Source organism: Polistes dominula, unplaced genomic scaffold, assembly GCF_049000335.1.
Source record: "Polistes dominula isolate Pdom_NZ unplaced genomic scaffold, Pdom_raw_medaka contig_11, whole genome shotgun sequence".
NCBI classification, from domain to species: Eukaryota; Metazoa; Arthropoda; class Insecta; order Hymenoptera; family Vespidae; genus Polistes; species Polistes dominula.
In genome coordinates, this window is record NW_028301154.1 from 167541 (window position 1) to 181423 (window position 13883).

At 36.9% G+C, this 13883-nt stretch overlaps 2 protein-coding genes across 2 annotated transcripts; one reads left to right on the forward strand and one right to left on the reverse strand.

Moving 5' to 3' along the window:
• Nucleotides 1-2330: 2330 nt before the first annotated feature.
• On the reverse strand, nt 2331-10474 carry Toll-7 (Toll-like receptor 7). The gene is made up of 2 exons (XM_015331573.2): nt 4789-10474; nt 2331-2579 (listed from the first exon to the last, which is right to left on the reverse strand). Exons 1-2 carry the CDS (start codon nt 9099-9101, stop codon nt 2501-2503), a joined length of 4392 nt encoding a protein of 1463 aa, XP_015187059.2. The 5' UTR covers nt 9102-10474; the 3' UTR covers nt 2331-2500.
• A 423-nt stretch (nt 10475-10897) lies between these two features.
• On the forward strand, nt 10898-12798 carry LOC107072015 (uncharacterized). Its single transcript, XM_015331575.2, has 3 exons — nt 10898-11134; nt 11434-11979; nt 12077-12798. The coding sequence occupies exons 1-3, from the start codon at nt 11068-11070 to the stop codon at nt 12169-12171; spliced, it is 708 nt and encodes a 235-aa protein (XP_015187061.2). The 5' UTR covers nt 10898-11067; the 3' UTR covers nt 12172-12798.
• Nucleotides 12799-13883: the final 1085 nt, after the last annotated feature.

Genomic DNA, 13883 nt, shown 5'->3' on the forward strand with positions numbered 1-13883 from the left:
TCAGAACATATTATTTTTATCCTGTAAAAAACAAATATTTCAAATAATACTGATCTTACAAAGTAAGAAAAGAATAAATAAAAAATAAAAAAAGAGAACAACGCAAACAAATAATTCGATTTTTATTTGTTGTTAAAAAAACAAGACCGAAAAATAATTCCGAAAGAATTTGCGAATAGATAGAAAACACCATATACATAGGTATATGCGTTTTGATCGGAAAAGGCAATAAACGGTGATATCGTAGTGGTCCGCATGGTGGTACCGAATGCGTGATTGTCCGTTGTTTACGAGTCACGAAAGATAGAAAGAGGGAGAGAGAGAGAGAGAGGAAAAAAAGATTATACAAATAGAAATAGATATAGAACCCGAGTTATACACGTTGAGCGTGTTTCAACAGTGCAACCGGCTGCTGTAGTATAGGTGCATTAATAATGTAGAAGTGCATATGGTGTGCAGTAAGCGCTTGGTGGCGCGCTGCTGACTAGGATCAATGCTCCGGTTGCGATCTATACGGTAAAGTGCAATATAGGTAACGACAAACCAAACTGGCTCTTTCTCTTTCTCTTTCTCTTTCTCTTTCTCTCTTACTAATTCTGGTTTTGATTCTGGTTCTGGTACTCTATGAACGTTGTTCTCTTTCTTTCTAATGTAAGTGCACACAGGAAACAACAACACCGTTACGCGGCACGCGGCTAGTTTCGATGGAAGTTATTAGAAAATATTCGGTCTAGGCGTGGCTCTCAACTCGCTCGTGAGAACAAGCACAAGGACGTTAAAAGCCTCGATTATGCTATTTCAACTAGACTGATATTTTTCTATTCTTTTTCTATTCTTTTTCTTCATTTTCTTCATTCAACTTACTTAGATTCTTAGTATATCTAAGAATTATATACACAAGTATTATACACAAGTATTCAGAATATTTTGTTCATTTTGTTTTATTAACAAAATAAATGGTGGTGCCAATATTATTGCTTTCATTAAAATATGTTATCCAAAAATTGCTTTTACTTAATTCTCGGTTAAATAAGCACAATTTTATAATTATTATGCTCCCCTAAACACCCATGAAATATAATTCAAATATTATTTGTTTGCATGGCACCAGCGTGGTGCCACCGGACGCCATAGTGTCTTAATAGATTCAATTATTTTGCAAGATTTTATAATAAATTATATATATTTTCTAAACTAACAGAGAGGTCAAATATATATCTTCCGTGTTCGTGAAATTATATATTATTAAATAAATCATATAATAAGTTACTATCAGTTTCTTTTTCCCTTTGACTTATGCAATGATTATGACTCAGATAAAGATTGAAGTATTATATCTGATGAATAAAAATAGAATTTATATTAGGTCATTAAATATTAAACGTCATATTATCTCCGATTACTTTTACTTGAGAAATCAAACATTTTATGGAAAATTAACCTAATGGAATATGGTATATTGGCTAGGGAAAAAGTTTCTTCGTATTGCAATAGAAAAATAAAGTCAAATAAATTAGGTTCTTTTTTCAACTGTTATGTGTATCAAAATGAAATATATTTGACGAAAAAATAAAATAAAAATCACCCAGGTAATTGAATGAATTATTCGTGATATAATATAAGATTGAAAACTTTTCAGCCCTTTTCTTGTGGATAAAACTTTGAAAACTTTTCAACCCTTTTCTTGTGGTTTAAAAAGATTTCTTTCATTAGAGTATTCGTATAATTATATTACAAGACGTAATAAAACAATACAATTATTAATTTACAAGTATTATTGTATTTTAATGCATTAATGCACTCTAAACGATTCAACATACTCTCTTTGTTTAAACATTTTAATTTTTATATAAAAAAAACAACAATGTTAATTACTTATTAAATATTAAATTATACATTTCTTTTTTATAATAAAAATATATGTCGTTGTATATTAAAATGAATTTTCTTTTAAATTGACAATAAATTTACGAATACTCCATATATAGCATATATTCATTACCAAAAGTTATTTGTATAAGCATATGTTCATTACCAAAAGTGTGTGTGTGTGTGTTGTAAATCATTGAAAAAAGAAATATTTGATAAAATAATATTAATAATAATAATAATAATAATAATAAATTAAAGACATTTTACTTACATTCAGTTTCCATATTGATAATTAATAAATAATTATTCGTTGTTCGTAATAAAAGTTTCGTTTTCGTAAGCAGGTCAACTTGTAGCGATAAGTATCAGTTATTGTTAATGCTTAAAATATATTAATAATATGGACACATATGGATTTAGGTGAAAAGTGAATAGAGAAATTAGGGAAGTACAATTGGTAATATGATTGATCCAGGCAGATATATAAATATATATACATACACATCAATTAATTTTGTGATTCAGCGATAACGTACTTTATAAATTTATTCACAGGATTTAAATTAATGAAATAGTATACAGTTAAAGTTTTGTGTTTTGTTGCCTTCTTTGTTTTTGTTTTTATAATCTATATCAATCGATTTTCTTTATATTGTTCTTCTTGTTGTTCTTGTTTTTGCAGTAGTTGTTGCAGTACTTGCTGTTTATTTTGTTATAATTTCACGTTTACAAAATGCGAGAGACTCCGCTGTTTTCATTATTTTCATTTATTTTTGTCGAAACGTTCGCAAAGCACAATACATAGAAATCTGATGAGTCTCGATTATTACGCGTTTTCGTATTTACCCTTCGTATCGCACCATCCGAAGGTTTTAACAACCCTCTTCTTACCCCTAACCCTTTTCCATTAATTATTTTCTTTTTATTTATCATTGCACCTCATCATTATCATCATCATCATCATCATCATCATCCTTTTTCTTATTTCCTTTCGTCCTTAATATCCTTTTTTCTTTCTTTCTATTTTTACTTTTATTTTTTTATTTTTATATTACGCGCGATGAATAATAATTAATAATTAATAATTAATAATAATAATAATAATAATAATTTACACGAGGGCCAAATTTTGTCCATATACATATTTACATATCGTACAAATTATTAGTCTTTCTTTTCCCCTTTTTCTTGTTTACTTTTTTTTTTTTCTTCTTCCATCTTGTTAATCTGTGACATATAAAATTACAAAAAATCCTCTATCTATTCGAGAATTGAAAAGTTTTTTTAGAAGCGAATAACACTCTATACGAGAAATTACGTATAGCAAATATATACGGATGCCGTCTGTCTGTCTGTCTGTCTGTGTGTGCATGTTCGTCTAATATATATATATATATATATTTATATATACATATATATATGTACAAAGTGGTTGAAAAATAATCAGATGATGATTTTTTTTACTTTTAAATAAAATAATTCTCTTTTGACGTATCACAAAATTCCCGTTTTATTATTTTATAAACAATAAATATATTTCTTTTTAACAAATGACTTTAAAAATTAATTTTCTAATAATCGTCTATTATACATATCAGTCGCCATTTTGTTCTTGAGAAAATGAACAAAATTAATGGGTAAAAGAAAGAAAATGATTATATTTAAAAAATAAAATATATATATATATATATTTGTAGCGACTATTGAACTACTCTGTGCATATATACATATACATATATATATATATATATAAAATGTATATTTAAATATACACATTTATATATTTCGCACGTATGCATGTATATACATAAACGTACACACGTACGTGCGCGGTCATCCATATATACACGTACATATATACACATGGGTACAACCACCCGTCGATACGCAACAGCGCAAAGCTATTTACACGTCATACTCGTAAAGTAAATATTTACATGTACGCGGGGTTAGAATTGGAAAAAAAAATTGAATAAAATAAAATAAGGGAATAAAAAAAAGAAAAAAGAACAAAAATACTCGCCAGCGAGAGAGAGAGAGAGAGGATTTTTAAGATGAGGATTTATACAGCTTGACGACGAAAGACCTACCTACTGACGCAAACTAACGCCCCTTTTATTGCCCTTTTCTGATCGAGAAAAAAAGAGAGAAAGGGAAAGAGAGAGAGAGAGAGAAAGAGAAGGAGTAGGAGGAGCAAGAGGAAAGAACGAAAACTAGTTCACCGATAAACCAATGGCTTTTAGAATGATGGAAGATACAAAATAAAAAAAGTCAAATATGTGTGCCACGTTAAAAAGAAAAAAAGAAAAAAGAAAAACCCTTATTTTTTGTAATATTCATTTTCTAACTTAGGGAAAAATTACAAATTATAATATTACTATTTTATATTACTATTAAAAAATTAATTTGTTTTCGAAACGTATTTGTAACGTTAACATTAACGTTTAAAAAATACTTTAAAACACTTTGATAGGATTATTTTTTTTGGGGAGAGGAGAGGGATGAAATTTTGTTGAGAAAACAAGACAAGGGTACACGGAAGCATTCATTGACAGTAGTGGCGGCTTGAATTGGAGATGTGATTTATCACAAAATTGTATTAGGGATATTTGTATTTCTCTCTCCCCTATTATCAATCCCTCTTTCTTTTTCTCTATTCCCCTTTACTCCCTCGTTCCACTTTCTCGATTGTCCGGTGGTACTTTCGATATCAACGATCAAACGCTAACAATCCCTATTTCCTGAATGTAAAATAGGTAGGCGTAGTTTCGTCGTTTCTCGCTTTGTATCTGTCGAAGAGAAAGGTGGGGGTGGATGATGAATAAGTGAAAGACAGAGAAAGGATAAATAATAATAGTGTATAGACTTTAGGGTCGAGGTAATCACGAAGCTGGAGCAAAACTAGCGAGAAAAGACTAAACGAGGTATGCTTGACCGGATGAGGGTGGCGGGGGTGGGGAAGAGGGTGGTGGTTGCTGTTGTCTCCAAGTGGATCTCTCGAGTGTCGAATAATCGGAATCAATGGACGAATATATATGCTCGGACAAGGGTCTCGTGTGATCCTCGGTAGCGAGCATAGGATTGGTAGGAGCTAGGCTGCCAGCTGGCACGGTGACCGCATCGCGATAAACGTGATTGACGGTCAGCCGAGCTTGCGGCGAGGATGGTGGAGGTTGTTGATGGTGAGAGGAAACGGTACCGCAGGAATAAGCAGGCGGCGCGTGTTGTAACATTAACGCTGAGGAACCACCGCTCGTAGTAGTGTCCTTAAAAAATGTACGCTGCGATCTAAACGTCGTCGTGGAAGGTGGATTGTTTGATTTCCTACTAGCAATGCTGTCCCTGTCAATCGCGTAGCTGTTGATATTACGTTTAAATACAAGAGGCAAGGATTTGTTTTCGATGGAAACATCAGCACCACCACCACCACTGCCATTGCTGCCACCGCCGCCGCCACCGCCGCAGGATGCTATATTGCTAGTGGTGTTACGCGTAACACCGGTAGGAGGTGCCGTTGATGGTGGTGCAGGTGGTATCGCGTATTTCAGACGTTCCCAAAACCTTTTTTCACCCCATGTTAATGTGAGAGCAGCGTTACGCAAATACGGTCTTAATTCGGGATCCCTGTCGAGTTCGGGACTTAGATTGGCAGCTTGGACAACGATCAGCTGATTCGCTCTACCACGCAATGCCTCGTGAAAGGCCGCTCTTAACTCGAAACGCGACCACTCAGTTTGAAGAAAGTTCCGTGTAAGGACGATCAAGGTACGACGGGAAGCATCTACGGCTTCAAGAATGGTCGGACCAGGTGTTGAGGTACGCAACATGCACGGTAAATCACGATGATGAAGGCATAATCTTAATGACGTAGGTCCGTGTTCAAGTTCAGCTGCCAACGAATGAAGTATAAAATCCTCGTCGTTTGGACTGTAAGAAACGTAACAATCGTACAAACGTTCACGATTAATGTCGTAGCACGATGTGATGCCCGCGGTTGAGACCATCGTCGCACTACCGGCCGCACCAGCTTTAGCAGGTTTCGTACGTTGAAAGCGTAATCCGTATTTAGAGTAAGCCCATGCACAAACGGGACCACGAAATACGAATGCTAGCACCACGACGATTAAAAGCACCAGCAAGGCTGAGAACGTTGCGGCTACAAGAGTTAAATAATCTTGTGCAAAGTCCACCATTCCACCGCCTTGCGCATAATAATCCGAACATGCGGTCTCGTTGACGTTTAGCCGACGTCGATAAGACGGTTTGTTATCACCACCACTGTAATAGCACCAAACGTCGTTCGTGTCGACGACTTTGTGCGCATTATCCGATACCCATGAGGACAGTTCTTGAAGAAACTTGCAACGACAAGACCAAGGATTATTACCCAATGATAGTTCGACTAGACGTGCGTTAAGGGTTACTTGCCAAACCGGAAATGTAACTAGTCGATTACCGCTAAGACGTAATATCTCGAGCGAACGTAACGGTAGAAACGTCAGATTTCCGATAAAACCAATTTGATTGTTTTGCAAGTATAGTTCGCGCAAATGGGATAAACGTTCGAATTCAAAACCTTTGAGTTCGCGTATACGATTGTCCTCAAGATGAAGTATCTGTAGATTGTTCAAACCGTTGAACGTACGGTTTTGTATCGATTCGATACCGCTGCCGTTCACATAAAGAACCCGCATATTTTTACGACCGATGAAAACGTGATTAAGTAATTCACGAAGCACGTTACCATCGAGATAAACTTCGGTTGCATCCATCGGTATACGCCGTGGTATCTCTTCGACACCTAAACCAGAACAATCGACGGCATTTGTACTCCAGGTACGATCGTTGTAACACTTGCACCCGTTCGGACAGGTCATTTCGCAGTCGCAGGCATCGTAATCGCAACAGTGACAGAGAGCAAAACAGTGTGCCTCGTAACGGCAAAGAAATTCGTTAGAACGTGCCGTTGAAGCTGGTATCATAGCAATACCACGTGGTCCGGAAGTTCGGCATCTTACGTTATCCAAATCCATTACACGCGGATACTCCCTCGTAGATGTTTGATTGTTGATCGCAGGTAACCAATCCATCGAGCAATTACAATAAAATGGATTATCTCCGATATAGAATTCCGGTAATGCTTTGGTTTCTGGTACTCTAGTTAATAACAGTGCGGTCAGTTCCATAGTTTCTATCATGTTGGCGTACATATCGACGCGAGTCAAATTAACTTTTTCCGTAAATGTGTTAGGATGAACGATGCTTATGTAGTTGTTGTTTATAAAGAGCAACTCAACGCTGTCGGGCACGGACAGGGACGTTAGCTCGGTTATGCGGTTGTGACTGGCATCGAGGGTCTTCACCTTCGAGTTACGAAGTTTGTAATAGTTGTCAAGTTTCTCGATAAAGTTACCATGTATATCGAGCCACTTTAGGTTACCCGGTATGAAGGCGTAATCAAACCACTCAATGTGGTTTTCCGATAAGTTTAAAAGTAGTAGACTCGTAATACTGGTGAATATGCCGTTTATATCCGATAGAAAGTTGCCGTCGAGTCGAATGGCCTCCAGTTTAATATTACGTTCAAAGGCATGCATGTCGATATGTTGCACTTTGTTTCTGGCTAAATTAAGAATTTGAAGATTCGGTAGATCCCAAAGCATTCCACGAGACAAATTGCCGATGTCGTTACCGATCAAACGTAATCCTGTAAGCTGATGAAGATTACGGAAGGAACCATTGTGAAAACTGGCGATACGATTTTCGCCAAGATCGAGAGTCTTTAAATAAGCAAGGTCTCGTATTGCTTCCGGTACGGAGGTAAGCCCGTTGCCGCTCAAATCCAATTCCTTTAAATCCGAACAATTGCGAAATGCCACAGGATCCACGCTGGCGATTGAATTTCCTGATAACGTAAGACGATTTAGGACAAACAATCCATTGAGAAGTTGTGCACCAACGGTACGAAGCTTATTGTCCGATAGTTCGAGAGTATGCAAATTGTAGAGCGGTAAAAAGGCGTTTCTCTCGATGTAATCAATCGAATTGTTACGTAAATCGAGTATGTGAAGAAATAAAAGGTCCTTGAACATGCGAGCGTCGATGCGGGTTAATAGATTGTAGGAAAGATCAAGAACGATCAATCTTATAAGGCCAAGAAATGACGTTTCATCGATTTGATTGCTATCGAGCCGATTGCCAGCGAGATTTAAAACCAACAGCCACTCCAACCGAGTGAATATACCCTTGGGTAAGTCGCCTAGTCCATTGTGTGCCAGGTGTATCTCTCGTAGTTCCCTTGTGCTTCCAAATAGACCCTCCGGTAGGGAAGCAAGGGAATTGTAACTGGCATTAAAGATACGTAGAACCGTAAGGCCGACCAACGCACGACTGTCGATTTCGGCGATCGAATTACGTTGCAGGTGCAACTCTTGTAATTGTCGCAATCCAGCCAACGGGCCATTGTTCGGTAATCTGGTAAGTTCGTTACGCGACAGATCCAAAATTCGAACATCCGCTCGGCAAGATTCGTCATTGATATTGTTGTTACTGTTACTGTTGCTGCTGCTGCTACTGCTGCTGTTGTTGTTGCCATCTTCGAAATCCTCTTGTCGACGCGTTAAACCGATATCGAGTATATCGCGAATACGATTTCCCGTCAGGTTTAAACTTTGCAAATTGTCCAAATCACAGAGCAAATACGCTGGTAAAGATAACACATTGCTCTCAACTATTTCAAGAGTATGTAACTCTCTTAAACCCGACAACGAACCGGGCGCGAGTTCCAAGACGCGTTGAGCACCCCACTCGGCATTGAAAGTTTGTATAGTCAATTTCTTCAGTTCGATGAGAGATTGAAAAGTACCTCCTGATATCCTGAGTACTTTACATGCATGAATATGTAGCTCGTGAAGGGAAGGCAATCTTTGCCAGCTATGAGCGTTCAAGGTACTCTCGAAATGATGAACCTCGCTGCATCGTATTCTCAATTTGTTAGCACCGTCGAGGGAGGAAGCAAGGCTGGTCAAAGCATTTGGGTCGAGTACGCGCAGAGTACAATCTGCTGTGTTACGAGTGTCGTTTCCACTATCGGATGACCATCTGCACGAGGCACCACCGGTCAATGTTGCCGTTGTAGTTGCGAGGCACAAAAAGAGCAGCACGTTAATAGCGTAACGCTTGAACGCGTTCGCGACGTCCACGACGTTCTTCTTCACCACCACCGTCATCTCGCGACGACGATGCAACGCGCAACAATGATTTCTTGCGCGAACGGATGGCCGATTAAACAAATGACGACGACGACGACGACGACGACGACTACGACGACGACTACGATGAGGACGGCTAAAAGGAGAGATATTTTTAGCAAATTTACTGAGAGAGAGAATGTCCTTGCTGTCGTCTCTCCCTTTCCAGCCTCCCCTGTCGCGCACCGCGACAACCACCGTCGGTAATACACGTTCGCGCAAGGGGTTGACACGCGCGCACGCACATATATACACACACACACTTACGAAGGAAAAGCACACATAGATGATAGCGAGGCGGGGAGAATGGTGGTGGACGAGGAAGGGAGGACGCAGAGCCAGAGCTAGAGCCAGAGCTAGAGCCAAAGGGAAAGGGAAAGGGAAAAGAAAAGGGAGAGGGAGAGAGAGATCGAGAAAGGACACTCACACGGAAGGCGCGCGCGCGCGCGCGCGCAAACGGACAAGCGGGTAGGTAGGCGCGAGGGAGCGCGCGCGCGCTCGCACACCTCCTATCACGTAAGTACAACGGACCGGCCCATTTCTTCCTTTGTTTTTTTTTCTTTTTTCTCTTTCCCGGTGGGCCGCCGATCCTGCGCCCTCGGCACCACCTTGCCAACCCTCAAGCTTTATTATCGATGCTTCTCTATACACTATCTTTATCCCTTATTTATTTCTCCTTCCCTACTTCCTTCTTTCTTTCTTTCTTCCCTTTCCTTCCCTTCTCTTCTTTTCTCTATTTTCTTTTCGTTTTATCCTTTTTATCTTCTCTTTCGTTTATCTATTATATTCTCTATCCTTTTCCATATCCTTTATTCTTTTCTTATATTGTCCCTACAAATATATAAGTCAAACCGTAGGTAAATCACTACCACCTCTACTATTTTTGATCACCCAACAACACTACTACCCCTTTTCGTTCTCGACTCGTCTCACCCGACCAATGCCAAGATAAGAAGACATGCGAGAGACAATTGTTATTAGTTTTATTTGTTCGTTAATAATATTATTATTTATTTTTGTTGATTTTTGTCAGAAATGTCCCTTTTTCCCCTGTTGTGTTACGAGCTATTCGCGGGTGAGTTTCGAGTATGTCAAAGGGAACGAGTGCACACGTCCGAATGTGTACGCTCGACTCGCACCAACCACTGCCACTGACGACTCCTCACAAACTTTCGCCACCAATATCATAGTCGCCACCGGTGCGGTTGCCTAAGCAAGTTACCACCACCGATCACGTTGGATTCTGGTGTTCTCTTCTTCGACCATTCACATATTTTACAACGCTCCCTCTACTTTACTCTACCAACCTTATTGCGTTTTACCTTTCTCCTCTCTAGAGGTCGTTACTACACTGGAATCCCATGAAAAGTTGCCTTAACAAAACACACCATACAAAAGATACCTAACATGTCGTTTGTATACTCCTTTTTATCATGTTTTTGATCTTTAATAAAACATCATAAAATGTTAATAAATGTTAACCGCTTTCAAATTCAACTAAACTATAACAAATAATGGTATAAGTATGGGAATTGGTAACGTTAAAACTTACCAATAATTCAACTTTTCCTAGCAGACATTTGATTCAATTCAAATGTCTATATATGCATATTTATCATTGTTTTATGATAAATAATATATTTGACTGATTTATATGATATTTATGTGTATATAATTACATAGATTAATTGTATTTTACATTTGTATTTTTTTCTTTTTTTGATATAGTTTAGTTTGATTTTAAAGATGGGGGAGCTACAATCCTTGTCGCCACTATCGAATACGTTGCGAACGATACGAGAAGTTTCGAACTATACTATAGATAGTTAAAGACAAGCGTCCTCTCTTGTGCCTTTGAATTTCGATTATTGACACGTGTACGTTTAGCTTCCTTTTCTCTAACTTTATATACATTTTTAAAAAATTAATCAAATAAATTAGAAAAATGAGGATATTTTGCGTACTGTTAACTTTGCTCGTGATCACTGTCACTTCGTTAGCTCGTCCTCAGGGTGAGTATAGTCTTATCAATACACACACACACACACACACATATCTATATATATACATTATTTCTATGTAAAACGTATGTATATGTATATACATACACACACATCGTCTGCTATCGTTTGTTTTCTTTTTCGTTGCGTCGGGTAACGCAATACGCCAAATGATATTCGTTAGATTTTAATGCGCATCCAATATGACAGCGCAGATTTAAATTTAGATTTTATTGATCTACTCGTTTGAGCATATTTTTTTTTTTATTCAAATAGAATCAAATAAAATGCATCATTTTTTGACATTGCAGAATCAGAAGATGCGAACAAGACTACAACTGCAGTACCTTTGACGCCTACAATTAAAAATAATGATTCTCCAAGTGGTACACCAGCATCTATGGGAAAATCTAACGAGAAACCTAATAATGTTATTGCTCATACTACTCCAAGCGTTGTTACTACTACTGCTGTCAAATTAAAAGAAGACGTCAGCAAAATTACTAGTGCTTTAACGAAAACTGCAGTAACTCCTGTAACAGCAGATTCTAAAGCTGATTTGTCATCTTCTGCGATTCCAACAAACGATAAAACTACTTCTAAAACTACTATTATTGCTACTACTGTTACTACTACTGCTGCACCGCCTACCAAATCGACTACTTCTTCTACTACTATTACTACTCCTGCTGCTGCTGCTGCTGCTGCTGCTGCTGCTGCTACTTCTCCTACTACTGAAATTGTTACTACCAATAGTAGCAATATAGTTCCAACTTTAGGAGATATAACAACAGCAGTACCAGTTACAACAACATGCCCACCATCGGATCGTCATTTTGATGGTCTTAGCTTTCTAGGTATAATAATATTTAATACGTTTCAATGAATGTAACTTGTCAATTGTTGTTTTCTTTTTTTTTTAACTTAATAATGAACTTTTTAACATTGTTTCAGGTGGTATTATTTTAACTCTCTGCTTGATCGGAATTGGAATCTTTCTTTGCAAATATTGTCAACACGTTTGCGAAGATAAATATCGTACACTATGACTAATTACGTAATTTTAGTGTAATATATTTCATTTGTTGCTGTAAACCACCGATACATAGATCTCTAAATATTAGATCATATTTTATTTATTTTAGTTATATCGCTTATAGATAAATTCTATATTTTGTTAATTAACGCGTAAAACGCAACACGTATTTATGTATTTTGTTTAGTTAGTTTAACGATGTCGTGCTTATTTTTTTCTTATTTGTATAAAACGCGAATAGATCGAAGTAAATCGATCAATAATCTATCTTTCTAACGACTCAAATGAGAAAAGAAAAACATTACGAATCTCAACGAGAGGATGAACTCCCTCAATTGTAAAAGAGCAAGAGTAGAGAGTAAAAGAGTAGTAGTATTTGCACAAACGAGTACAATTAGTTGAAGTAGTTATATTTTACTTTTGTATTGTATCAAAGAAAAATTATAGAATCTCGGCCGAGCAACGAGGCTCTTCTTGTTTGTATAATATACACACAATATATATATATATATATATATATATATATATATATATATGTACTTCTTTTATGTATATGTATCTTTATTAAAAGAAACAAATGTATATAATAAATAAATCTCAAAATTGTTCCACATTAGGAACGATTCACTCACGTAAATAATTGCATTATATCCAAATACTTTATTCCACCTGTTTAACATTAAAATACGTTAATATTATTTAATTACAAAAGTAAAAATTAAATTAATCAATTAATTACTAATACTATATATATTAGGGAAGTAAAACTAGATCCTATAATAAATTAGAGTATGATTTTATAATTTTAATAATATGTATATATTAGGTTGGCAAGAAAGTAATTTCGGTTTTCTAGTGTGAAATAAAACTCAATTGTTTCTAAATTAATAGTTGTAAACAAAATTCTAACAATGACAAACAAAATAACGAAAGAAACATAACTTTATCTATTGGTGCAAGCCGAAATGATTTTCTTGCCAACCCAATATATATATATATTGCGCAGACGTGGTTCAGAGATCTTCCCCTATCATGGATTCAAGTTGTATCTGAAGGAGACGAAAGAGAGCATGCCCAGTTTTATTCCCCTATTTTACTTTACTCCGCAGCATCCCCTTTTTCCTCTGGAGGGAACAACACGTACTCCACACACAATAACACGATCAACTACTACTTCGTACACGCGTACAATTATACACATACACAAATATACACATGTGAGTATATGTCAGCCACTAACAACCCCTTACCATCCCCAACTACCCCTATTTTCTCTATGTATGTGTTTCCTAAGCATGAAGCTTCTTTGGAAGCTTTTGGTGACATACATATACACCCATAACATATCATACACAACCTAACAATCTACTAATACATCGATAAAAATGTATATATATATATGTGATGTATATATATATAAATGGCGACGGGTTTACGCAAAAGTCTGGACCGAATGCAGCGCGGCAAGACGCGTTGCAGCGCAGATAGGCGGCAAAGGCGAGGCATCAGTCGGGCTCAAACGTGCGCTCGTCGCGGGTTCAATCCCTACGAAGAACGGTGCTTGCTTGTTCGTTCTCTCTTTTTCTTATTTCATCGATTGATATCCAAAATTTATCTCTAGATAAACGTAATTCGGTTCACCAAATCATTTTAACACGTACACACGCACGTATACAAGCATGCTGCACGGATGCTGTGATTTTTATGCATACAAAATTATTCATT